Raw genomic sequence first — 25389 nt, 5'->3', positions numbered from 1 at the left:
TTGGGGGGTTGTTTGTATTTCTTTTTCAGGTAAAAGACCTGATTTCTTTGGGGCAATGCCCCGCAAAAGGCCCTTTTAAGGGCTATTGATAGTTTAGTTTAGGCTAGGGTTTTTTTTTATTTTGAGTGGGCTTTTTTTATTTTGATATGGCTCTTAGACTAGGTGTAATTAGTTTAAAGATCTTGTAATTTATTTATTTTTTTCTGTAATTTGGTGTTTGTTTTTTTCCGTACTTTAGTTTATTTAATTTAAGTGAGTATATATAATATATATATATACTGTATGTATATGCGTGTGTATATATATATATATATATATATATATATATATATATATATATATTATATATACTCACTATATGTATATATATATATATATATATATTCCACTTTGTTTATGTGTATCTGGGATTGGAAAGCAAAAAAAAGAGGAATAGATAGTCTGAATATTTCAGTTATTGCTAAGAGCTACAAATATTGTTTCATTTTTTGTATATTACAACGTTATTTTATTCCAAAAACCACCCTCTAGGGATGTACTAAAAGGAATGACAAGGGTGAATGAGAAAATGGAATGCCCATAGATTTTAATGGGGTGTAAAATTAAAAGTGTTGAAGCAACAAAACTATGAGACATATCAACTAGATATTTACCAGATATGTCCATCAGGTACAGTAGCATATTCTGAAAGTGAGATTACTTCAGATTATAGCTGCTTACTATGGAATGACAAGGGTGAATGACATAATGGAATGCCCATAGACTATAATGGGATTACATTTAAAAGTGCTATAGAAACTAAAATATGAGACATATCAAATAGATATTTACCATATATGTTCCCCAGGTACAGTAGCATATTCTGAAAGTGAGATTAAGTGAAATTATAGCTGTTTTCTATGGAATGACAAGGGTGAATGACATAATGGAATGCGCCCATAGACTATAATGGGATTACATATAAAAGTGCTATAGCACAAAACTATGAGACATATCAACTAGATATTTACCAGATATGTTCCCCAGGTACAGTAGCATATTCTGAAAGTGAGATTACATCAGATTATAGCTGCTTATCTGACGTAATCTCACTTTCAGAATATGCTACTGTACCTGGGGAACATATCTGGCAAATATCTAGTTGATATGTATCATAGTTTTCTTGCTTCAACACTTTTAATTTTACATCCTATTAAAGTCTATGGGCATTCCATTTTGTCATTCACCCTTGTCATTCCTTAGTACATCCCATCCTAGACACTGATTTTGCACCAGTTTGAAAATGTACAGTAGAAAAAAAGGCAATAAGCATAATTTTAATTGTTTGTAATTCTGGGGGGGGGGGGGGTTATATTCCATTATGATTAGTGGTTGTATTGCTCACTCTTTTCTAATTTCTTATTAACACGTTATTTTTTTTACTATTCTGCAAAATAAAATTAATGGCAGCGGTGGGATTCGAACCCACGCCTCCGAAGAGACTGGAGCCTTAATCCAGCGCCTTAGACCGCTCGGCCACGCTACCTACATGAGAAGAAAATTAAAGTAATGTAATTTAAAAAAGAAATCTTTATTAAGTGAAACATAAAATAACTACAATCGTGCTATGCGTTTAAGGCTTAGATCACTATTGTAAAATAAAAAAAATATATACAACGCAAACGATGATGGGGAAATAATAAAATTTATATCAATACCTAACCCTTCCTATAACTACATACTGTATGATTATTTCTTCCGTGAACCGCTAGGCGGCACTATACACAAAAAGTAACTATACATTTTGACTTCCGCCAATAGTTGAAGCTAAACAACATGTTATTTCCGTTAGTTTGACACAGCTTTGGTGTAGAAGTATGCGGCTATATGGAGAGTTATAAGTATGGAAACGGAAAAGCCCGCGGGAACTCAGGTACGGAACCGGAATGCTTATAGTCAGAATAAATATGCAGATGTATATCGCGATAATTCTTCATTGTTCTGCTTGACTCAGGTGATTACTTGGCTGGATTCGGCCAAAACACACGTTCAAGAATACTTGCGGAAGGGGGAGGAGTCAGTGCCCCCTGTCCTGTTTGATGACGTCATTAGATGTATCAGCAGGCTCCACACCCAGATCCCCCTAAGTTACAGGTACATCAGGGGTGTCCATCCTATTCCCACAAGAGTATTTACCCTGGACATATTTTTAACATGCATACAAATAAAGATGCAGAAAATATCAATTTTAGATCTATACTGTACTATGAAGAGTGAAGTTATTTTTTGTAGGACACGGTTTATTGCAGGTGGATTGTGGTAGAGGAGTTTTGTATTATGACTAATTGCATTCTATTACAGGTAGCCCTCAGTTTACACCGGGGTTAGGTTCCAGAAGGAATGGTTGTAAATCGAAACCGTTGTAAATTGAAACCCAGTTTATAATGTAAATCAAAGGGAAGTGAGGGAGTTAGATTCCAGGCCCCTCTCAAAATTGTCATAAGTAACACCTAATACGTTAATTTTAAAGCTTTGAAATTAAGACTTTAAATGCTAAACAGCATTATAAACCTAATTAAATAATCACACAACAGACTGTATCATCAAACTAAGTTAAATGAACAAAAACATTTTTTACTTGCATTTTTCTGCAAACAGTTCTCTGCATTGTTAGCATGTTAGATAATATTGGTTCTGCACCTATTCTATGCGTTTCAATCTGCAGTGATTAATGGGCAGTTAGGCACCCTCACCTCAAGCAGCTGGACAGGAAGATAATAGGGAAGTGGCTGCTAGATCTTGTTGCTCGATAGGTCTGGTCTGTTCTGTGTACATAGATTAATTTTAGTCTGCTAAATTGCATAACTTTGCTGCAGCACAAGCGGACAGCTCCACCTACTGGCTATTTTATTTAGTGCACTGCTTTTCAATGCTTTTCAATAGCAGTCACATGACTGAAAAAAAAGGTTGTTATTCTGAAATGGTGTAAATTGAACCGGCGTAAACCGAGGGCCACCTGTATTTTGATAAAACATAAGCAGCTTAAAGTATCATGTAATCCTTGAAAGGAACAGTAAAAAAATTAAATGTTCATAACTCATAAAGAACATGCCATTTTTAAACAGCTTTCCAATTGACTTCTATTATCTTATTTGCTTCAGTCTCTTGGAATAATTTTTTTAAATGCATACCTAGGTAGGCTCAAGAGCTAGCTCCTGGTTGCACAAATATGCCCCTTGTCATTGGCTCACCTGATGCGTCCAGCTAGCTCCCGGTAGTGCATTGCTGCTCCTTCAACCAAGGATTCCAAGAGAATTATGCAAATTTGACGATATAATTAAATTCCAAGGCTGTTTAAAATTGTATGCTGTATCTGAATCAGAAAAGCTGTAATTATCTTTATATATAGATGTTATGCCTCATTGCTCCAAAGGATGAAATGATCTGAATATATATAAAAGTTTTTTTGTCTATTAGCTGCGTAAATGGAAGGTCTTACATTGGCTATAGCGCTGCGGAATCTGTTGGCGCTCTACAAATAACCGATAATAATAGCAGTGCCATCCTATGTATTCCTCACCACCTATGTAGACCAGGGTTTGCATACGTTCTTTATCCATGCAGGTTTTAGGGAATACAGAACCTATTCTAGCTCTTGTGGGCGTAGACGCATGAATCGCTGTTTGCGGTTGTATAATATGAGTGTACAACAAGTAATGTGTTTATCCCACACTTACATTTCATCTTTCTCATTTACCCTGAACCGAAGCTTCACCGCTCTGTCTCACCTTATTTCACTCCAACATGCTCCATGTGTTTCTCTCCTGGGCTGGAGCACAGAACAATATCAGAAGTGGTGCCAGGAGGGGGTGAAGCGTGTTGGATCTCCACCATCACCAGACAACTTTTTGCCCCGTACTCGCCTTCTCCTTCTGGGGTACATTTCAGACCATCCCATGGAGAACAATAAAAGACATGATGGCAACTTGTATCTCAAAGACTCCAGTGGCTGCATACCATGTGAGGTGAGTATTATATATTGTGACACTTAAAGTGAATGTAAATTTTTTTAAGTGCCCAGTTTTTAAAAATTTGATTAAAAACAGGGGCACTTTAATTTATCAAAATTTACATTTCATTCCTGTTGTGAAAAAAACTTACCTTTTAATCTTCACAGCAGCTCCAGCTTCTTCCGGTCGTCGCAAGCCATTTCTGATGTCAGAAATGGTGGATAGGTCATCCTCTAATCACAGCTTCCCGCCTGGGGGAATCAGTGTCTTATTCAACGCCGTGATTGGAGGAAGCCGGATTCCTCATTTTAGACCCAGGAAGAGGCTTTGCAACGGGTGAAGGAAACTGGAGCTGCTGTGAAGTTTAAAAGGTAAGTTTTTTTTTTTTGTTTTTTTTTTCCACAACAGGAGTGAAATGTAAATTTTGATTAAAGTGCCCCTTTTTTTAATCGAATTTTTAAAAACCAGGCACTTTAGCATCAAAATTTACATTCATTTTAATAGGTAACTAAACTCAGGATGTCACCGACACACATAGGGAATATACCTGCTATATACACACAGTGACTGCAGGATGTTACTGATACACATAGGGAATATACCTGCTATATACACACAGTGACTGCAGGATGTCACTGATACACATAGGGAATATACCTGCTATATACACACAGTGACTGCAGGATGTCACTGATACACATAGGGAATATACCTGCTATATACACACAGTGACTGCAGGATGTTACTGATACACATAGGGAATATACCTGCTATATACACACAGTGACTGCAGGATGTTACTGATACACATAGGGAATATACCTGCTATATACACACAGTGACTGCAGGATGTCACTGATACACATAGGGAATATACCTGATATATACACACAGTGACTGCAGGATGTTACTGATACACATAGGGAATATACCTGCTATATACACACAGTGACTGCAGGATGTTACTGATACACATAGGTAATATACCTGCTATATGCACACAGTGACTGCAGGATATCACTGATACACATAGGGAATATACCTGCTATATACACACAGTGAGTGCAGGATATCACTGATACACATAGGGAATATACCTGCTATATACACACAGTGACTGCAGGATGTCACTGATACACATAGGGAATATACGTGTTATATACACACCGTGACTGCAGGATGTCACTGATACACATAAGGAATATACCTGCTATATACACACAGTGACTGCAGGATGTCACTGATACACATAGGGAATATACCTGCTATATACACACAATGACTGCAGGATGTCACTGATACACATAGGGAAAATACCTGCTATATACATACAGTGACTGCAGGATGTCACTGATACACATAGGGAATATACCTGCTATATACACATAGTGACTGCAGGATGTCACTGATACACATAGGGAATATACCTGCTATATACACACAGTGACTGCAGGATGTCACTGATACACATAGGGAATATACCTGTTATAAGGAATATACCTGCTATATACACACAGTGACTGCAGGATGTTACTGATACACATAGGGAATATACCTGCTATATACACACAGTGACTGCAGGATGTCACTGATACACATAGGGAATATACCTGCTATATACACAGTGACTGCTGGATGTCACTGATACACATAGGGAATATACCTGCTATATACACACAGTGACTGCAGGATATCACTGATACACATAGTGAATATACCTGCTATATACACAGTGACTGCTGGATGTCACTGATACACATAGGGAACATACCTGCTATATACACACAGTGACTGCACGATGTCACTGATACACATAGGGAATATACCTGCTATATACACACAGTGACTGCAGGATGTCACTGATACACATAGGGAATATACCTGCTATATACACACAGTGACTGCAGGATGTCACTGATACACATAGGGAATATACCTGCTATATACATACAGTGACTGCAGGATATCACTGATACACATAGGGAATATACCTGCTATATACACACAGTGACTGCAGGATGTCACTGATACACATAGGGAATATACGTGTTATATACACACCGTGACTGCAGGATGTCACTGATACACATAAGGAATATACCTGCTATATACACACAGTGACTGCAGGATGTCACTGATACACATAGGGAATATACCTGCTATATACACACAATGACTGCAGGATGTCACTGATACACATAGGGAAAATACCTGCTATATACATACAGTGACTGCAGGATGTCACTGATACACATAGGGAATATACCTGCTATATACACATAGTGACTGCAGGATGTCACCGACACACATAGGGAATATACCTGCTATATACACACAGTGACTGCAGGATGTTACTGATACACATAGGGAATATACCTGCTATATGCACACAGTGACTGCAGGATATCACTGATACACATAGGGAATATACCTGCTATATACACACAGTGACTGCAGGATGTCACTGATACACATAGGGAATATACGTGTTATATACACACCGTGACTGCAGGATGTCACTGATACACATAAGGAATATACCTGCTATATACACACAGTGACTGCAGGATGTCACTGATACACATAGGGAAAATACCTGCTATATACATACAGTGACTGCAGGATGTCACTGATACACATAGGGAATATACCTGCTATATACACATAGTGACTGCAGGATGTCACTGATACACATAGGGAATATACCTGCTATATACACATAGTGACTGCAGGATGTCACTGATACACATAGGGAATATACCTGCTATATACACACAGTGACTGCAGGATGTCACTGATACACATAGGGAATATACCTGCTATAAGGAATATACCTGCTATATACACACAGTGACTGCAGGATGTTACTGATACACATAGGGAATATACCTGCTATATACACACAGTGACTGCAGGATGTCACTGATACACATAGGGAATATACCTGCTATATACACAGTGACTGCTGGATGTCACTGATACACATAGGGAATATACCTGCTATATACACACAGTGACTGCAGGATATCACTGATACACATAGGCAATATACCTGTTATATACACACAGTGACTGCAGGATGTCACTGATACACATAGTGAATATACCTGCTATATACACAGTGACTGCTGGATGTCACTGATACACATAGGGAACATACCTGCTATATACACACAGTGACTGCACGATGTCACTGATACACATAGGGAATATACCTGCTATATACACACAGTGACTGCAGGATGTCACTGATACACATAGGGAATATACCTGCTATATACACACAGTGACTGCAGGATGTCACTGATACACATAGGGAATATACCTGCTATATACAGACAGTGACTGCAGAATGTCACTGATACATATAGGTAATATACCTGCTATATACACACATTGACTGCAGGATGTTACTGATACACATAGGGAATATACCTGCTATATACACACAGTGACTGCAGGATGTCACTGATACACATAGGGAATATACCTGCTATATACACACAGTGACTGCAGGATGTCACTGATACTCATAGGGAATATACCTGCTATATAAAGTACATACAGTGACTGCAGGATGTCACTGATACACATAGGGAATATACCTGCTATATACACACAGTGACTGCAGGATGTCACTGATACAGATAGGGAATATACCTGCTATATACACACAGTGACTGCAGGATGTCACTGATACAGATAGGGAATATACCTGCTATATATACACAGTGACTGCAGGATGTCACTGATACACATAGGGAATATACCTGCTATATACACACAGTGACTGCTGGATGTCACTTATACACATAGGGGATATACCTGCTATATACACACAGTGACTGCAGGATGTCACTTATACACATAGGGAATATACCTGCTATATACACACAGTGACTGCAGGATGTCACTGATACACATAGGGAATATACCTGCTATATACACACAGTGACTGCAGGATGTCACTGATACACATAGGGAATATACCTGCTATATACACACAGTGACTGCAGGATGTCACTGATACACATAGGGATAATACCTGCTATATACATACAGTGACTGCAGGATGTCACTGATACACATAGGGATAATACCTGCTATATACACACAGTGACTGCAGGATGTCACTGATACACATAGGCAGTGTACCTGCTATATACACACAGTGACTGCAGATGTTTTTTTCAGATACCACACCTGGATTTGTCATTGTTGGGAGCTTTGGTTTTCTTCCCATGCTGGTCTTACATACCACCAAAGTCTGGAAGGCAAGACTCAGAAGTGGGATATCTTGAGATATTATCTCCTCCTGTACCCATATTGTGCCACCCAACGAGAGAAGTCCCCTCAGATCCAGTTGCTGCCAATGTCCTCACACCAACAACTGCTTTGTTACTGTTAAAAAACAGGTAATAGGAAGATAATTGTAGTTGTCTTAAACATATGAGTATAATTGCAAGGAGCGGGTTAAGGCCTTATGGAAAATGTATTTACTGGTCATGTCTGAAGCAGATTGGCGCTTCTTTAGTCAAGTTACAGGGAGCCTACAGGCCTCTGCATGAGAGTGCTTTTTACGTTTTGTTCAGCATGGCATATTATCAATATGAGTTTACTGTAAGATGTTTAGGGTAATAGCTTTTCACTAAGTCCCTATGAAGGATATTGAAACTTAAAGGGACATGAAACCCAAACATTTTCTTTCATGATTCAGATAGAGAATACAATTTTAAACAACTTTACAATTTACTTCTGTTATTTCATTTGCTTCCTTCTCTTGTTATCCTTTGATGAAAGGGTTATCTTGGAAAGCTCAGGAGCAGCAAATAACCTAGGTTCTAGCTGCTGTTTGGTGGCTGCATATATATATATATACTGATTTGTCATTGGCTCACCCATGTATTCAGTTAGAAACCAGTAGTGCTTTGCAACTCATTCAACAAAGCATACCAAGAGAACGAGGAAAAATGATAATAGGAGTAAATTAGAAAGTTCCTTAAAATTGCACGCTCTATTTGGGTTTCGTATCCCGCGTATGGTGCGTTATCCTTTGCCCAACCTCACGTAAAGAATAACACACATTCTTATATTGCAAATTAATGTTTAAAAAAGTTCATCATAATTTTAAAAAGGCCAGCATTTTATTTAGTGCAACCTATCTTTGAATGGGTAGCATAGGAGATCCTATTAGCAACCTTTTTATGTATTCTTTGATTAAAAATGTTTTTACTAAAGGAGAACTGTTTCATACCCCTTCATTTATTTATTGTCACCATGTTTTCTGAAGATTGCCCACAGAAAGATATTGTGAAGGATTAAGAGCTCCAAACCGCTACATGCTACAAAGTGGTTGCTTAATCATCTTAGGAACACTTGTGTCTGTCTCTAGCTACAGCAATAAAGAGAAAATAAACAATACTGACAATATATATGTTTGCTAATTTGTCATTCTTTCTCCTCCTCTCTCAGGTCTCACTCCAGACAAACCAGTGTGTCTATTACCGGTGAGGTTTGTCGTGTCACATCGCTCCTGAATATTAGGCAGAAAACCTATTTCTTCTTTTTTCTAGAAGATCAAGATAACAGTGTCCCTGTGGTTGTACAGGTGACTGTTTTGTCTGTTCTATTTGCTGCTGTTTGTCTGAGCAAGACGCTCTATTGCTCTTTATTTTATAGATTCTATGGGCAGAAATTACAGTGTGTTATTTTAGCAGATGTTTCCTATCTTACATTGGTCCTCTAGAAAAGCATTTTGTATTTGAGTGTGTGTGAGAAAAAGCACGTCTTAGTTTCAGTTTCTCAAATTCTCTAGTGTAGTTTTGATTGCAGAACCATTTTTAAGAAAAAAGCACACACTATAATGGGTTAAAATTGTATTGTGGTGAGCATATAGTTATACCATTCCAGATATTGATATGTGCAATATTTAAAGTAACATGGAGCCCAATTTTTTTTTATGCTTTCATGATTCAGTTAGAGTATACAATTTTTAGCAACTTACCAATTTACTTCTGTTGTCAAATTTGCTTCATTATTTTGGTATCCTTTGTTGAAGGAGCAGCAATGTACTACTGCAAGCTAGCCGAAGAGGCATAAATGTGCAGCAACACATCTGCAACTAGCTCCCAGTTGTTTATTGCCGTTCCAGAGTTAGTATGCTTTTCAACAAAGGATACCTAGGGAATGAAGCAAATTAGATATTAGAAGTAGATTGGAAAGCTGTTTAGCATTTGCATGCTTTTATGTCCCTTTGAACGATTACTACTGTCATTAAAGGGACATTATACACTAATTTTTTTCTTTGCAGAAATGTTTTGTAGATGATCTATTTATATATCCCATAGTTTTTTTTTTTTGTTTGTTTTTTAAATGTATAGTTTTGCTTATTTTTAAATAACATTGCTCTGATTTTCAGACTCCTAACCAAGCCCCAAAGTTTTATGAGAATACCGTCGGATACCTTCTCCAGCTTACTCCTGTTTGTGTAAAGGGTCTTTTAATATGCAAAAGAAGGGGTAGGGGGGTCTTATTTCCCACTTGCAGTGGGCTTTCCAACTACCTTTTTAACAGTGCTAAACTGAGAGCTTCTAAGTAAGTTTTTAAACAGTTTTATACAGTATCTGTGCATCTTATTCTTTATAGTAGTGTCTATTACATGCAGTTATATGAAAATGAGTGTATACTGTCCCTTTAAGTGACATTATCTGTCCTTTTTCTCAGGTTCCCTGTAAGTTGTCCTGGTATCATGCTCTTTATGTGGGAGACACATATGAGGTGACGGTGCTGTCCATATGTTCTGTGCATGGATCTTCTCCTAAGATCTTCTCTGTCACATCTTCCTCGCAACTAATTTCACTGCCAGCAAATTGTCCCCCTTATCCTGTTAGCCATGACAGTGAAATGGCAGAGATCAGTTCTTCACCAACAATTAAAAAAGGGGAAAATAAAGTGGAGAATTGGCCTCAGGAGAGGCAAAAGCAAGACATAAAGAAGGAGTCCAAGACCCTAACTTACAAGGTGAGGACATTAAACAACAAACTGTGAGCTGCATGGTAATGGATAATGCAGCTTTATTTTTTCAAGTGATCATATTGTTTAAGTTTTTTTGGGGGGGTTTCCACCGATATCCCTGCCCCCAGAACAAAATGACCCTTGCTACCCAATCACAAACTAATACACATATATAGCACAAACTATTTGCAGATGTGCAGTTAAAGGGACAGTCTACACTAACATGTTATTGTTTAAAAAGATATATAATTCCTTTACTACCCATTATCCTGCTTTGCACAACCAACACTGTTATATTAATATACTTTATAATATTTAAACCTCTAAATTTCTGCATGTTTCAAAGCCACTACAGACAGCTTCTTATCACATGCTTTTTTATTAGCTTTTCACAACAGGAGACTTCTAGTTCATGTGAGCCATATAGATAACATTGTGTTCACGTCCGTGGAGTTATTTAAGAGTCAGCACAACACAGCACTAATTGGCTAAAATGCAAGTCAGTAGATAATGAATAAAACGTTGTGTGATCAGGGGGCTGTCAAAAGATGCTTAGATACAATGTAATTACAGAGGTAAAAAGTAGATTAAAGGGACAGTCAATCTTAATCCCTTTATCACCCATTCCCCAGTTTTGCAAAACCAACACGGTTATATTAAAGGAACAGTCAACCTAAAAAATATTATTACTTATTCACTTAATGTATTTAATGTTTTTAACAGCAAACTGTATCCCAAATTTGATCGAAATATATTTTACAAGTAAAATAACTTACAAGTTCTTCTCCGGCCATTTTGAAATGGCCGCCTCACCCCTCCTTCCCTGACATCACCGACCGCTTCCACTAACTTCAGCTAGTCGATCCTGCGCATTCCCTGCTTTCACGCATGCGCAATGCGCCGGGTTTGTCATTAATCCATGTTGCACAAGGGAAATCACTTTATAGTCGCATTTAAATTAATAACATTCTTTGAATTTACTATAAAGTGTAATACTAATAATTACCAGAACCTCCTGTAGCACTGAAGCAAGTCTAATTTGACCACTTTAAAATACATATTGAATCAATTCTTATACTGACTAATTTAACATAATCTGTACAGCCCTGACTCTCATCACTTTCCTTTTCTTACACCTGCTGCATATTTCTATAAACACATTTGTGGCTGCCGCTGCGTTATGGCTCGAGATTTCCGGAGCCTTCAAGCAGCAGCAGCCACAGACGGGGGAGTCTTTTACATTATTATCTCTGAGTAGGTTAACTGTGTATACAGATGCTGTCTTCTGTGTAGGGAAAGATAAGTGCTGAGAGTCAGGGCCAACTAGCGTGTGAACTGTACAGATTATGTTAAATCTCAGCACTTTCCTTTCCCTACACTGAAGACAGCAATGCACAGGATCGACTAGCTGAAGTTAGTGGAAGCGGTCAGGGAAGGAGGGGTGAGGTGGCCATTTCAAAACGGCCAAAGAAGAACTTGTAAGTTGTTTTACTTGTAAAATATATTTTGATCAAATTTGGGCTACAGTTTGCTGTTAAAAACATTAAATACATTATGTGAATAATAATATTTTTTAGGTTGACTGTTCCTTTAATATAACCGTGTTGGTTATGCAAAACTGGGGAATGGGTGATAAAGGGATTATCTATCTTTTAAAACAATAACAATTTTATTGTAGACTGCCCCTTTAAGGAAATAGATTGCTGTAGCCAATCCTGTAAGGCAGTTAAAAACTGATTCCGCTTAAATAATATTAATTTATTAAACATGTATTTAAACGGACAGACATACATTCCTTTCTCATTTCCATCTAATCACTAAATATAAATATATAATTACATATACACAATAACATTCACACCTAAACTACCTAATATGCCCAATGCTATTGCAAAGAATGTTTTTCTTAATGTTAATGCAAAACTGATAATGTATCTTCAAAGAGCAAATAACTGGGGACAATATGAGTGTGGGGGGAGGTAAACAGAAAAATAACAGTATTATCCTAAGCCTCCCTGGAAGAAAGTGGATCAAGTACAATTGTCAGGTGTATTTTAGAGCGAAAGGCAGCAAATTAAATGATGAATGTATATTACAATGTTATACTTTCAATAATTAAACATTTTATGCATTGTTGAAATCTTAAGTTTCCTGGTCCTTTAACCCCTTAAGGACCAGGCATTTCAGACAAAAACTTGCCCAAAAGACCAGAGAATTTTTATCATTTTTGCCATCACTCCATTTAAACAGAAAATAAAGCCTTTTTTATTTACCTATCAAAACTATATTTATTACCCAAGTTATTGATTTTGGCCTATTTTGGTATATTTCATGTCACCGTTTTGCTGCCAAATGCGGTGATATTAAAAAAAATTGTTAACTTTTACTTTGGGGTTCTCACTGAAACAATTTACATACCGCATATGCAGTCATAACACACATGGTTGTAAAAGCTTCTCTGGGATCCCCTTTGTTCAGAAATAGCTAACATGCATGGCTTTGCCATTGCTTTTTGGTAATTAGAAGTTCACTAATTGAAGCTGCGCACCACATTTCTGAAATTCCTGGCAGTGTGAAGAGTAGCTTGTAAGGTTAAAGGGACACTGAACCCAAATTTTTTTCTTTTGTGATTCAGATAGAGCATGAAATTTTAAGCAACTTTCTAATTTACTCCTATTATCAAATTTTGTTCATTCTCTTGGTATCTTTATTTGAAATGCAAGAATGTAAGTTTAGATGCCGGCGCATTTTTGGTGAGCAACCTTGGTTGTTCTTGCTGATTGGTGGATAAATTCTGCCACCAATACAAAAGTGCTGTCCATAGCCTGAACCAAAAAAAGCTTAGATGCCTTCTTTTTCAAATAAAGATAGCAAGAGAACGAAGAAAAATTGATAATAGGAGTAAATTAGAAAGTTGCTTAAAATTGCCTGCTCTTTCTGAATCATTAAAGAAAAAATTTGGGTTCAGTGTCCCTTTAAGTTTAGCTGTAGTGTAGAAATGACCCTCCTATCTGACACCTCTCATCTCCTGATCCCTCCTAAATGGCTCTCTTCCCTCCCTTACCCCCAATGGTCACCACCATTTGAGGCAATGGCAGACAGTCTAGTCTGCCAATGTAAAGTTTTAGTGTTTTGTTTTTTTGTAAGATTACCCCCCAGCTATCCCTCCCTAACCCTCCTCCCTCCTGATGCTCCCTGACCACCAACGATCTGCACCTTTGCTACCCAATGCAGAGCGGGTCACAGTGTCTCTCTTTGCATTGGTTTTTCTGCACAGCTATTTTTGCACTGCCCCATTCATGGGGCATGCAGAAATAGCGCAATCACACCACTGTTAGCGAGATTGCGGCAGAAAGAGGCCCAGGATAGCAGCGCCATAAAGGGTACGCTAAACGACCAGTGCCATACAGGGTACGACACTGGTTGTTAAGGAGTTAAGATTGTTTACCTTGCCTCCTTTTATCCAACAGTTTTTAGGTTTCACTGTAAATGGTTAAAAAGCATGGCTTTCACCAATAGAGGTGAGGCTGCCTTCTGGAGAGAGAGGCATGTAGTAATAGTGCTAAAAACCTCTTAAGAACACGTGACGTACAGGGTCCATGAGTTGCAGCCAAACCCCCTAAACACATTGACAGGAAATTCATGTGTGGTTTTATCCATCACCCTTAGGGAAACAATCCCCAGGGTCATAATACCCGTATTACCAGAATGAGAAGTGCCCTGATTGAGTGTAAATATGATCAACATCTAGGGATTTAATTAAATAAATGTGATAAGATAAGATAAACACAAAAAAATATATATTATATATATGGTGCCACTAATATATGTTAAACCATAAAATTTATTAACCCCTTAATGACAAGTGACGTACCAGGTACGTCCTGCAAAAACTTGCAGTTAGTGACAATGGACGTACCTGGTACGTCACTTGTCTAAGAGAGTGCTGGAAGCGATCGCAATCGCTTCCAGCAGCTCTCAGGGTATTGCAGTGATGCCTCGATATTGAGGCATCCTGCAATACCCTTTAGAAAGCATCCGATGCAGAGAGAGCCACTCTGTGGCCCTCTCTGCACCGGTAGCGATGCGGCCGGTTCGTTGGTGGGTGGGAGCGCAACAGGGAGGCGGGTGGGCGGCCCATCGCTACCCGGCATCCGGCTCCTGTTAGTGCAATGTGCACGCCGGGTGCCGGGAGCGTGCGGAGGCGCGCATGCGCGCGCGGGTGCGCGTGCGCGCGCGCGATTACCTACCCACACTGACACCAATGAGTGGGAAGAGGGGGGAAAAATTAAATATATATCGGATCTGGGAGGGGGAGGGGGTTGGGGTATTGTGGGGGGCTGCTACACTACAGAAAAAATTAAAATGGTATTAAAAGATAATAAAAAAAACACTTTTTTGGGGGGCAAATTGGGTACTGGCAGACAGCTGCCAGTACCCAAGATGGCGGCAATTAGGTAGGGGAGAGGGTTAGAGAGCTGGGGGGGGGATCATGGAGGTTGGGGCTAAGGCAGGAGTCCATCACAGCTAAAACATTTTTTTTTTTTTTATTAAAAAAAAGAAAAACTCCTTTTATTTAGTACTGGCAGACTTTCTGCCAGTACTTAAGATGGCGGGGACAATTGTGGGGTGGGGGAGGGAAGAGAACTGTTTGGGAGGGATCAGGGGGTGGGATGTGTCAGGTGGGAGGCTGATCTCTACCCTAAAGCTAAAATTAACCCTGCAAGCTCCCTACAAGCTACCTAATTTAACCCCTTAACTGCTGGGCATAATTTACGTGTGGTGCGCAGCAGCATTTAGCGGCCTTCTACTTACCAAAAAGCAACCCCAAAGCCATATAAGTCTGCTATTTCTGAACAAAGGGGATCCCAAAGAAGCATTTACAACCATTTGTGCCTTAATTGCAGAAGCTGTTTGTAAATAATTTCAGTGGGAAACCTAAAGTTTGTGACAAAATTTGTGAAAAAGTGAACTTTTTTTTTTATTTGATGACATTTGGCGGTGAAATGGTGGCATGAAATATACCAAAATGGGCCTAGATCAATACTTTGGGTTGTCTTCTAAAAAAAAATATATACATGTCAAGGGATATTCAGGTATTCCTGACAGATATCAGGGTTCCAATGTAACTAGCGCTAATTTTGAAAAAAAGTTGTTTGGAAATAGCAAAGTGCTACTTGTATTTATGGCCCTATAACTTGCAAAAAAAGTAAAGAACATGTAAACATTGGGTATTTCTAAACTCAGGACAAAATTTAGAAACTATTTAGCATAGGTGTTTTTTGGTGATTGTAGATGTGTAACAGATTTTGGGGGTCAAAGTTAGAAAAAGTGTGTTTTTTTCAATTTTTTCCTCATATTTTATATTTTTTTTATAGGAAATTATAAGATATGATGAAAATAATGGTATCCTTAGAAAGTCCATTTAATGGCGAGAAAAACGGTATATAATATGTGTGGGTACAGTAAATGAGTAAGAGGGAAATTACAGCTAAACACAAACACTGCAGAAATGTAAAAATAGCCATTGTCATTAAGGGTAAGAAACTTGAAAAATGGTCCGGTCATTAAGGGGTTAATATAGAGTTCATATAAGGATATGTATACTCTTCCTGGCACTCTTCAGTCTTCTGTGTGGTCTCTCTTGATCCTCATGAAAAAGAAGAAATATGCCACATAGCGTAATTCTGTAACTTTGTTGCAATACAAAACTTGTGTCTGTGCAAATGGTTACTCACATGCGGTGGAGCTATAACCAAGCTCAGGTAGAAGCGCACACCCACTTTTATACTGTTGGGTAAACAGATTCTTGTACCAGTTGTTCAGATAAATGAATTTATTAAAACATAATATATAAAATACAGGTGGCCCTCGTTTTACAACGCTTCAATTTACACCGTTTCAGAATAACAACCTTTTTTTCCAGTCATGTGACTGCTATTGAAAAGCATTGAGAAGCAGTGCATTTATTAAAATAGCCAGTAGGTGGAGCTGTCCGCTTGTGTTGCAGCAAAGCCAAGCAACTGAAATTAATCAGTTTAACCAGACCTGAGCTATCAAGCAGATTTCAAAGGAACAAGATCTTCCTGTCTATAAATCAGTCCAGATTGGAATGCATAGAAAGAACTGTTTGCAGAAAAATGCAAGTGAAGTCTGTGTTGTGTGATTATTTTATTAGGTTTATAATCCTGTTTAGCAAATGTTTTTGTTCATTTAAATTAGTTTAATTATATATTCTGTGTTGTGTGATTATTTTATTAGGTTTATAATGCTGTTTAGCGTTTAAAGTCTTCATTTCAAAGCTTTAAAAATAATATATTAGGTGTTACTTATGACAATTTTGAGAGGGGCCTGGAACCTATCTCCCTCACTTCCCATTGACTTATATTATAAATTGGGTTTCAATTTACAACGGTTTCGATTTACAACCATTCCTTCTGGAACCTAACCCCGGCGTAAACTGAGGGCTACCTGTATATAAAATAGCGTCACCAGACCTGCTATCAACACCTTTTGTAATAAGTTTAGGCAATACAGTATAGTAATTGCTCAATATGAGCTTAACAGGATACTAGAAACCGTGGTAAGGAGTGTGAAACTGAACCACACAACCTCCCCCAGAAAGTCCAGGTGTGCAGGTACTTGGGAAGGCGCCAGAGAACGATAAATCCAACGTACGTTTCGCAATAAGCTTTATCAAAAGGTGTTGATAGCAGGTCTGGTGACGCTATTTTATATATTTTATATATTATGTTTTAATAAATTAATTTATCTGAACAACTGGTACAAGAATCTGTTTACCCAACAGTATAAAAGTGGGTGTGCGCTTCTACCTGAGCTTGGTTATAGCTCCACCGCATGTGAGTAACCATTTGCACAGACACAAGTTTTGTATTGCAACAAAGTTACAGAATTACGCTATGTGGCATATTTCTTCTTTTTCATGAGGATCAAGAGAGACCACACAGAAGACTGAAGAGTGCCAGGAAGAGTATACATATCCTTATATGAACTCTATATTAATAAATTTTATGGTTTAACATATATTAGTGGCACCATATATATAATATATTTTTTTTTGTGTTTATCTTATCTTATCACATTTATTTCATTTATTCCCCTTCTTTTGTGATATTATGGTACTTGTTATCAACATCTAGGGATTTGCTTGTTACGTCTATTTGTGTGCTCTTCTAGAGCTTGTGTCATTGCCTTAAAGGGACACTGAACCCAATTTTTTTCTTTTGTGATTCAGATAGAGCATGACATTTTAAGCAACTTTCTAATTTACTCCTATTATCACATTTTCTTCATTCCCTTGGAATCTTTATTTGAAATGCAAGAATGCTTGAAATGCTTGTTAATATAGAAATAGTTATTGTAATTAAACTAGTACAATATAACATTTAGCATGACATTTTTAAAAATCTTGGTGAAAATGAGATAGTATGGCCTCTTTCAAATGTATGAAAGTTTTTACTAAGAATAAGTTAGAATTACAACCCTCTTTTTTTTTTTTTTTTTTTTTTTTTTTTTTTCCTAAGAAGAGACTAAAACAAGAAAATAATCATTTGAAGTCAAAGGGTAGAAAAGCACAAGAAATCAGAATATATATTATGTATGGTGCACAGCCGGGGTAGCAACTAGCACAACAGAGGAACTCAGGAAAAATATTTGCTTTTTAGGTGCTGATTTAGCCTTGCACGGTTTTTTTTTAATTAATTTATTTATTTATTTATTTTATTTTAAGTAATCATGTGTGGTTAAAATGCATTAACCCTTTCACGCCGTTAGGACCTTCCATGTCATCCTAACAGCACTTGGCTTTATAACGCTAAAGGACGGCATGGAATGTCCTACCTTATAAGGAGTCCTGCAGCCCTTCCCCTTTTGATGAACGCAAGATTGGACTGAGGGAGTGCCTAGCAACATAGGCACTCCCTCATGATCCGATCCCAGCCATGAAACCGCGTGATTGCATCAAAGATTGCATGATTTCGTTTTTGCAACAAGTATGTTAAACACTCGTGCCGGGCATGAAGGGGGTTAAGGGCTACACAAATTGATGCATTATAGCTTTGAAGTTTAAAGCCAGTGATCACACATTTTATTGTAGTAGTGTAAGAGTTTGGTCACCAGAACTCAGATGCAGGGATATACAGCACTCAGTAACTGGATGAGTGATACGTCAAGACTAACAAGAGCAAGATTACAGTTCAGGAAGCCTTGTAAAGTCATAAGATGCAGACTCTGATAAATCACAGAAGTTCATATTATAGCCTGATGTAAGTGCAGAAGCTAGCAAACAGGCAAGAATAAAAGTCCAATCCAGGTGTAATTTAGCACCAGGCACAAGCCAGCAAGTAATAGCAGCTGAACAATCAAATCTAGATGAGTTATGAAGGCAAAGGCATGAACAGAGGCATGTAGGCCAGCAACAGGAGATCAGTGAAACACAAACATAATTAAAGGTCAGAGGCTTAATATCTAACGGCTAGATTTAGAGTTCGGCGGTAGATGGGCTGTTAACGCCACGCGTGTTTTATGTCTAACGCACGGCATTGTTTGACTCCGGTATTTAGAGTTAATATAAGACCATCTAACGATGCTCCTAACGCGTGTATGTCACACGCGTAATCCTGCCCGCGTTAGACAGTCTCCCATAGAGATCAATGGGAAAGGCAAAAAATAGCTTTTTTCACCTAACACTCGATCTCGCGAGAAATACGCACAGCTCGGTCATATGACGCATACCACATCATGCACAACAATAACACGCCGCAAATGTCACAACATCAATCAATCAACAAAGCACACAAGCATTACACATTCACAAGCGGGGGAAGTTTTAATACTATTTATACGTGGAATACGCATATACTTTAAGATGCGGAAAATCGCACAATAACAACAAGGATTAAAAAATATATACATACACTAAAAAAAAAATCGCATTCAATATCATTATATATTATGAAAAACATACATATACAACACTTCACGAAGAACACACCATCGCAAATTCACATTTAAAAAGAATACTATTGGACAATGTTAGAGAAAACGACCACTATGACATCATCGCATTCTACACATTCCACAAATACCAACTCAAAATGAGCATGCGCAAATTAACACACCTAATACACATTGCAATAATATTAATTGCTAATAAAGCACACCTGAACACTAATTACAATGGAAATTGGGACATCATTAAACATTTACACAGGGTATATAAGCACCACACAAGCAGGGCTTCTTTGACTGTGTTGCTGGTGGGTCTTTGGAGATTTAAGAATAGAGATTTTGCGATTTTTTGAGAGTGAGTTAGTGTTAGTGTGAGAGAGTCAGTTGGTAGTGTTAGCGTGAGAGAGTCAGTTGGTAGTGTTAGCGTCAGATAGTCAGTTGGTAGTGTTAGCGTGAGATAGTCAGTTGGTAGTGTTAGCGTGAGAGAGTGAGTGAGTTAGTGGGAGTTAGCGGGAGTGGGAGAGAGTCTGTTAGTGGGAGCGTGAGTGAGTTAGTGGGAGTTATTAGTGATAGTTGTTAGTGTGAGCGTCAGTTAGTGGTAGTTAGTGAGCGTTAGTGGGAGTGTTTGTTATTGAGAATTAGAAGTAGTGTTAGTTAGCGAGCGAGTGATTTATCTGTACACTTAACACATTTACACGCAAACACATTCAATACATACATACACTTATCAATAACACTACATACACTCCATACCCCCTACCCCCTCATACTACACTCCATACCCCATTCCTTGTAGTCCCATTCCCTTTCATCCCATTTACTCTTATCCCATACCCCATACCCATCCCATACCCATCCCCTAGTTACATTTAGTTTACATATCCTCCTTTTAGTCTTATTCTTTTCGTTTATTTAAATACTCCTTATCCTCTTTGTTTTTTTTTACATCCCTCACACTTTAAGCACCTTTTTTGTCTTTTTAGTTCTTTATTTTGACCCCCTTTCATTTCATCACACTCACTTTTTTTTTATTATTTGGGGTTTAGTTTAGGGAGGAGATGGAGGCCAGGCAGGGGACAGGTAGAGGGGGGAGTAGAGGGAGGGGGAGAGGAACAGGGCAGGAAGGGGGGCAGGAAGGGGGGCAGGAAGCGGGGGCGGAAGCGGTGGGTGGACCCAGCCACTTGGTTCAAGATGACCAAGTGGCTGGGCCCAGTGGCGGTCAGAGTAGGGCTTCACAGTCCGGGAAACAGAGGGCATCGTCACAGGGGAAGGCCAAGGCGACTAGGGAGGCGAGGTTTACGATGGAGGAGAAGGAGGCCCTCGTAGAGGCCTATATGGCCAGGTATAGGATGCTGCAGCACCAGAAGACTACCCCGACTGACAGGAGGAGGCTCTGGAACGAGATTCGGAATGCAGTCAATGCAGTGGGTTGCCGGAACCGGGATATGGATTCCATCAAACATCGGTACCGGGACTGTAAACTTGAACTTAAAAAAAAGTTAAGCCTGGAGGCCCGACATGCCGCAGGGACCGGTGGCGGCCCTGCCCTTGAAATGGAGTACTGCAGATGGGAGGAAATGTTGCGGCCCAGCATCTCCGAGGTGGAAGTAGTCGTATCGGAGGAATCGATACCGGGAACCTGCCACTCTCATCTGACGGTAAGCTCATTGAACAATAATTTCACATACGAATGTATTTCAATGGACACTATACGCAAACATTTACTTTCATGATTGAGGTAGCGAATACAATTTGACAAAACATTCAAATGTACTTATATTACATAATTTGATTCATTCTTGAGATATATTTTAATGAAGAAATAGCCATGCACACGGTGAAACAATCACAGGAGGCAGCTATATTCAGCTAACAATCAGAATCTTATAAACATATTTAGATATGCTTTTCAGCAAAGAATATCCAGAGAATGAAGCTAATTAGATAACAAAAGTACATTCGAAAGTTGATACTAAATGTATGCTTATAAATCATGAAAGATAAAACATTGGGTTTCATGTGTTAAGGATCCGATTAATGCTATTACGCTGTTTACACGCATTCTATTACTTAGCGGTTACATCAGTATCTAGGCTATAGGTTAGGTGTGCATTTAAACAGACTGAAAACAAACGCAAAAACATTCACATTGACCAGATATCACAAACACTGTTTAGAAAAAGCGGAAATCGTATTGATTGTTTGTTAGATTTCAAAGTGGATTAATGATTCTGCATTTGTAATTGTATCGTAAGCTAAGTCATTTAAACCTTTATTTGCAAATATGCTAATATATACATTTTTTTTTTTCATTTTTTTTTAATATACAGAGTCTGGGGACGAGGCAGCACAGCCTCCTGCATCTCCCCGGGATGAGAGTGGTGGTGAGGAATTCCCACTTCGGAGGGAAGAGGCCCCCCGTGACGAACAGCGCACGGGAGATGATCAAGAGGCCCCGGAAGCACAGGAGGATGCCGCTGAAGCCGCGGAACCCGAGGTCCCTCAAAGACCCGCACTCCGCCGTGCACGGGCACCCCGCCGTGCACGGGTTCAACAGGCACAACAAGAAGAAATAGCGGAGGTGCGGGTTCTACTGGAGTACATAGACCAGATGCGTACCTCCCGGATAGAAAACATAGAAGGACGACGCAGAATACTTGATGGGCAGAATCAAATAATTCAAGGCCAAAACGAAATAATCAGTATACTGAATACAATACAAGAAGGACAAACAAGAATGTTCAATCTTCATCAGGAAATGTTCACATTTTTCCGGGAGGCGCATGCTGGTCTACCTCCTGTTGCTGGGCCTCTTGTTGCTGGGCCTCTTGCTGCTGGGCCATCTCCTCCTGCCGGCCCATCTCATCCTCCTCCTCAGCCATCTACTCCTCCTCCTCCTCAGCCATCTTCTCCTCCTCCTCCTCAGCCATCTTCTCCTCCTCCTCCTCAGCCATCTACTCCTCACCTTGGTCGTCCCAGTACTCTTCCTTCCACTCCTCCCACAACAGCTCCAAGGAGGACTCTTCGGAGTCGGCAGTTGCCTCTCCCAGAGCCTCAGCCCCGTGGGAAGAGGGGAAGGAAGAGGAAGTAAGTATTTTTTTCCATCTTAAATTTTTTTTTTTGTGTAATGGATAGGTATGTGATGATGTGGTTTTCATACACTTGTGGACCACACTCTGTATATAATCGACTTCTATGGGACCGGGTCCATGGAGGAAGATTCTTTGCAGAGTGTGGGTTATAAGTGTGTGAAAACCACATCATCACATACCTATCCTTGTTCATGATATTGATTGGTTTCTGTGATGTGATGTCCAAACTGTTTCCCGAATCGCTAACTAAATTACCATAACAATTATCCATGATGGCATATTACTGTTTGAATGCCAATAACACAGCTTAAAGGGACAGTCAGAAAATTATTGATTACAAAGAAAACACTGTATTACGCATTATAAAGTTTGAAACAACAAAACATGGAGAAATACATGTGTGACTTATGTGCTTACCCTTGTATCTATGACTATGAAAAATGACCACTTATTTGTTGTTCTGACATAACAACATTTTAGATATCAATGATCAATACATGGTCAATAATATGCTGTATGAGCACAAGATTTTACATATACAAATGCTATCCAAATGCCCTCTAGTGCTCAAATTGTATAATGATTACAAGCACTCTTCAAGATTTAAGAAATGAGCACACCAACCTCATAGGTTTAGATAGCAAATTTAGATAGCAAATGTTCAATTGTTGAGAAACATTTGATATCCTTGTTATTACAGAATTGACTTTTCGAATAATGTAAAAATATTTTTTTTCGAAACTGTCCCTTTAACAACATTACATATGCTAACACATTTTAAGCTTGTTGCTATATCTACATGTACTTTGTCAAAAAAAATATTTGAAAATCACATTTATATTGACGTGTTAAATAAAGTCTATTTTCTTTAAGAGACATTATTGTGTTAATATTTTATTGTAACTATTTTTATTTTAACAATGAATATGGTTTAAAGTCCTTTTAGGAGTGAGGGGGTGAAATATGCTAACAAAAATATATTTGAAGATTAAACTATGTGGATCTCATACATGATACAAAAAAACAACATTTGCATTCAAGGGACAGTATCCTATATTTTTTACATAACTGTATGTAATAGACACTACTACAAACAACAAGATTAACATATACTGATAGCAATATTAAAAAGCTTCAAACACTTGCAAATAAAATAGGGTTAGCTATATTTTAAATATAGATGAACCACCATTACAACCGTAAAACACAATACCCCATCATTAACATATGAAAAGAACCTTTACACAAACTGGACAAAGCTGGAGATGGTACTCACATGAAACTCATTGGCTTTGCGAGGAGTAAGAAAATTACTTACATTTTCTTACAACACAAGACAAAATAAACCTATTGGTTAAACAATGGACTATCTAACTAGAGACAAAATCAAATATTTTTATTTATAATGTGAGTGTCTAATGAACCTTTCATAAAATATACAACGAAATTACATTTAGAAGAAGTCGGCATCATATATTTAGCATATGATAAATGCATATTGATTACTTTATTCAAACACAATAGCGCATATTTATTAATTAGATATGTTCAACATTAAACACAACATTAATTTTTAAGAAAAAGGAACATTGTTGACAAACATATTAAACATGGACTGTAGAGATTTGCACTTGCCTAGAAATATCCTATGCATGAAAACATTTTGCTTTCGTTCGTTGATTCAACCAGACATCCAGCAAAAGAGAATGTGTTGGTCTTTATCAGCTACGGGTCAACAATGTAACATGATGCAAATAATACATATTCGCAAGCTTTTTAAAATTGCATGCAGTCACAAACGTTTTTAACGTGCACAAATATTGCGGGACTACGCAATCCAATCACACGTTTTTTTAACTTTACATGTGCCGTCTTAACATGGCGCTTCCTTGATCACGTAAGAACGCCATCCAATGAAAGGCACATTATTGATCACGTAAGAACGCCCAAAAAAAAAAGGCGCATCCTTGATCGCGTCAAAACGCAATCCAATAAAAGGCATATTCCTGATCACGTAAGAACGTCAGTCAATACAAGGAATCATTGGACAGCCTGGCAGGTGACGTCTTAAGCAACATGGCGCATCCGAGATCGCTGAAAAACCGCAGACAATACAAGGACTCAGTGACATCTTGGCATATCATTAAGAAACATATTTATATTTTAGGAACTAGTATGTGTGTAGATTGCTATCTAGGAATGTCACCAAATTATGAATCATCTTTTCGGACTTGACTGTCCCTTGAACTATAGCTATGGTGTATATCTTTAACATTTAAAAGATACACATGAGAAATACATATGCCATTGATGTTTTAAGATAT

The 25389-nt window shown here is 38.3% G+C and overlaps 1 protein-coding gene and 1 non-coding gene across 4 annotated transcripts in view; one reads left to right on the top strand and one right to left on the bottom strand.

The window, feature by feature from the left end:
- Positions 1-1443: 1443 nt before the first annotated feature.
- On the bottom strand, positions 1444-1525 carry TRNAL-AAG (transfer RNA leucine (anticodon AAG)). The gene has a single exon. It is a non-coding gene; the product is annotated as a tRNA-Leu (tRNA).
- A 274-nt stretch (positions 1526-1799) lies between these two features.
- The window catches only part of CTC1 (CST telomere replication complex component 1), a 210478-nt gene continuing 186888 nt past the window's right edge, over positions 1800-25389 (top strand). For 2 of the 3 annotated variants that reach the window (XM_053718286.1, XM_053718285.1), the window contains exons 1-6: positions 1800-1912; positions 1994-2133; positions 3749-4004; positions 8184-8404; positions 9462-9597; positions 10713-11009. In XM_053718286.1, coding sequence (XP_053574261.1) covers positions 1883-1912; positions 1994-2133; positions 3749-4004; positions 8184-8404; positions 9462-9597; positions 10713-11009 — 1080 coding nt within the window. In that variant the 5' untranslated portion in view covers positions 1800-1882. Of the gene's footprint in view, positions 1913-1993; positions 2134-3748; positions 4005-8183; positions 8405-9461; positions 9598-10517; positions 10584-10712; positions 11010-25389 lie in introns of those variants that run through there. The other variant, XM_053718287.1, reaches the window with a different exon arrangement.

Source organism: Bombina bombina, chromosome 6 (assembly GCF_027579735.1).
Source record: "Bombina bombina isolate aBomBom1 chromosome 6, aBomBom1.pri, whole genome shotgun sequence".
NCBI lineage: Eukaryota > Metazoa > Chordata > Amphibia > Anura > Bombinatoridae > Bombina > Bombina bombina.
This window is presented reverse-complemented; position numbering and strand designations above follow the sequence as displayed.